The sequence below is a fragment of the Macadamia integrifolia genome, chromosome 7 (assembly GCF_013358625.1).
Source record: "Macadamia integrifolia cultivar HAES 741 chromosome 7, SCU_Mint_v3, whole genome shotgun sequence".
Taxonomy (NCBI): Eukaryota; Viridiplantae; Streptophyta; class Magnoliopsida; order Proteales; family Proteaceae; genus Macadamia; species Macadamia integrifolia.
Window position 1 is genome coordinate 15,276,916 of NC_056563.1, and position 3,414 is coordinate 15,280,329.

The following is a 3,414-nucleotide window of genomic DNA, read 5'->3' on the forward strand; positions in this document are numbered from 1 at the left end:
TCTACCAATATTGCATATGCCCTAAAACTTAATTTTCCTACGCAGTCTCTCTGATTTTTTGTTCAAGGTGAGAAGTGGCTTGAAATCTCTTGTGGTTAAACCCTCTATTTTATAAACAGTTCTGAAATAGGTTTACCAAACGCCATCTTAGAAGAAAAAAATGGTTTCTAGCACAGAAATAGGAAATAAAATGGTAATGATAAGAAACAGCGTTTCTGAAACAAAAATGTCACCAAACACAGCCTAAGGCACCATTTGATAACGTTTTTGTTGTTTCTAGATACAGAAACAACACAAACGACTTTTCACGTTTTCGAAACAAAAACGAATTTTTTGGTGTTTGATGAACCTGTTTCTCGAAACGTTTTTTTGCAGAAATAATGCCACTAAACAACCCAATAGTATCATCGGATGCCCAAAAAGGAGAGAGGGTTCGGTTGCCTCTTTTTGGTTTAAATAGTTGAGAGATTTATCGGGCACAACAAACATTTTTTTTCTCTCAAATTTGTTTCTAAAAACGAGGAAATAAGTCTGACTTGTTTCGTGAAAGTCGTTTCTAGAATTGTAAATATGCATAAATTTTGATTTATGTTTCTATAAATGGGTGAAATGAAACAACTTTATTAAACGCTTTTTAGGTTGTTTCTCCGCTTCTGAGAACAAAAAAATGTAGAAACAGTAGAAACGGAACATTGTCAAACAGTGCTAAGTGTTCTTTGTAAAGCTCTCAAAGTCTCAAACATTCAAATATAAATGTTTATTTAACATACAACCCTTTGTTTTGCTAGGTAATTACAATAGGAACCTTATTATTTAAGTTTTAGCTATCAAATATTAACTAACCCTAATAAGTAAATGGGAGAAAGAACATTGCCAGTTTATTGTAGATACGCCAGCGTGCGTGGCCAATAGGAGGGCGCACCGGAGCATTATCAATACATGGGGTAGGGGGCAGTATGGTCTTTTTGCACCCCGCCTATGTCTACACATAGGCAACATGACACTAACGGGTCCTAGTGTTTTTTATTCTAGTCAATTCCTTATTGGCCTTCAATTGTGGACCATTTGGAAAACCCATCCTAAAACCATAAGACAAGCCTAATTTTTCTTCTTCCCTTATTATATAAGATATATAATGGGCCCTTGTCATACTTTAGGAAATTACACTCTATTTTTCCTACCAAACCTTTGAAGTTCAGGTCTTTTGCGCGTGATCTAGCTGGGTCAATATCAAAAACTATATTTTCCTACCTAACCATTTGAATTATAGTAAGAGTCTTTATCTACAATCTACTATCCTTCCAACAAACAAGAAAAGAAATAGTGCAAATACAATATATCAAGGCAACAAGATATCTGTAAACTTTTATTCATGAAAGCGAGCAAAGTTCGTAGTTGCGAAATTACAAGATTCTATCAATTACGAAGTGGAAATAGGCCAAACTGTCCCGAAAATAAAAATTATATTCTAAAAAATATGTGGGAATATGAGATATATTCTCAACCACCGGTTAAACAAGTATATCTCTATACATCCCAATGTGTGAAATTATGGGATATGCATCCCAATATAACTACAGTATAAACTAAAAAAAGTATTCTCATATCATCAAGCGAAACAAAGAAGTTCAAGAGATACAGAAGCAGGGAAATATGTACCCAATGGATGTTATCATGTCACTGCCTCTCAAGATCTTCCACTCCATCTGCTTGCCCAGAAGCCTGACTTCTCCTCTCTGATCTGTCCTTACTAAGCATCCTCCTAAAGGAACTCAGCCTTGATGAGACTGATCCAACAGCCTTAGAGGTTTGAGCAGCACCCTCCGATGTACCCTCAGGTCTCAAGATTGTTGAGTTCAACATTGAATCCAATGGTGGAGCCGTAGGGGGCACAGTAACACCAGTCTCATGAGCTAGGGTTTGGGCTTGTAATTGGGGTTCAGCCCCAGTGCGGCATATAGGGCAAGTAGAGTGGGAGCTAAACCACATATCAATACACTCTACATGAAACATATGCTTACAGTTCGGTAAAAGCCTTGCCATCTCTCCATCTTCTATGCTACTCAAGCAAACTGTGCACTCCGTCTTGTTGGTAGCCTCAAGCTGATCTCCAGTTCCTTTGTAGACGAATACCGGTAGGGCGGCGATGGCCGCTGGTTCGAGCCCCCTCTTGGGTGGCTCGGTTGAAGTGGTTCCTACGCTTAGACGGATTATCGTGCGGCGCCTTCTTTGGCGTCGGAGGAGATACCGTACATAGATGTGGAGGAGGAGAACAAGGACAATGACAACAAAAAGGGAAGAAACAGCCGTGAGAAGGATGTCCATGTTGAATTTGTGTCGTTCCTGTGTGTCTTCAAAAGGATCTTGGTTGTCCCAATGATCTTGATTCATGGCGGCCTCCAATGAAGAAGAAGATGATGAAGAAGAAGAAGAACCAAGCAGCACAGGATAGCTGGGTCGGTCTCTTATTTCAAGTGGTTTGATGAATTGATATGTATAGGTGTGGGCGAAGGAAATATTTCGATCACTTTGTCTACATTTATTAATACATTTGTTAATGGCGTGGAGAATAGGACTTCAAGACTTCCAATTTATTCAATAATCAATATTTTAATTCTTAATTTTCCACGTTTGAACATGAATTAATGTTTTTTTTCCTTTCAATACGTTGACTTGAAGCCGGATTTACATCATTTAGTTATATTTTTCTCACTAGACTACTTGGTTAACACTCTGTGAAAATCGTCTAAAGTCGTTGTACTGATGCAGTGAGCATTGAAAGGTTGGGAGCCCCTTGAGGCATATGCTCAAACGCTCTCAGCCGTCCGATGCTCACTGTACCTCACCACTCGTTGGAGAGGATGTAGACTCACACTAATGGTTGAATTTCGATCCTAGGCTTTCACCAACCATAAGAAAATATATATATATATATTTAGTCTGGGATTCATTAGACTGCATTATGTCCCACACTTCACAAATTTTCTATAGGAAATGTATTTTATTTTCTCATATAGAAAATGTAAACCTCATGGATTTTGGGACTTTCATGAAGAATAAATTTTATTTAAGCTTTCTTTGGTATGATTTTGATTTCAAAATTTTATTGATTTCTTGAAATAAGTCAACACATAAGTTATTTGTCAAGATATTGAAGTTCAAAATGCTTGATTGCACCAATTGAAAATATCTCATGAATATGAAATTCATTTAGTAACTTTTATTTTTTAAAATATATTCCATCGGTGTTCCTCTTCCACTATAGAACCAAGCATCCAAATCTCTCAAACACATACTATCAAACATCTTTCATGGATAATCAACTTGACAACACTTCATAGCAACATTAAAATTGTTGTCATTGCATAAACATCGGGCCCAAACCTTGTTCAAAACAATAGAGCATGAGTCCCC

The 3,414-nt window shown here is 37.3% G+C and overlaps 1 protein-coding gene across 1 annotated transcript; it reads right to left on the minus strand.

Annotated features, from left to right (window-relative positions):
- Nucleotides 1–1,446: 1,446 nt before the first annotated feature.
- On the minus strand, nt 1,447–2,520 carry LOC122085239 (E3 ubiquitin-protein ligase ATL41-like). Its single transcript, XM_042653728.1, has one exon. The coding sequence runs from the start codon at nt 2,389–2,391 to the stop codon at nt 1,678–1,680; it is 714 nt and encodes a 237-aa protein (XP_042509662.1). The 5' UTR covers nt 2,392–2,520; the 3' UTR covers nt 1,447–1,677.
- Nucleotides 2,521–3,414: the final 894 nt, after the last annotated feature.

Coding starts and splice junctions, on each gene's coding strand:
- LOC122085239 (XM_042653728.1), bottom strand. CDS start 2,391: ATGAATCAAGATCATTGGGACAACCAAGATCCTTTTGAAGACACACAG.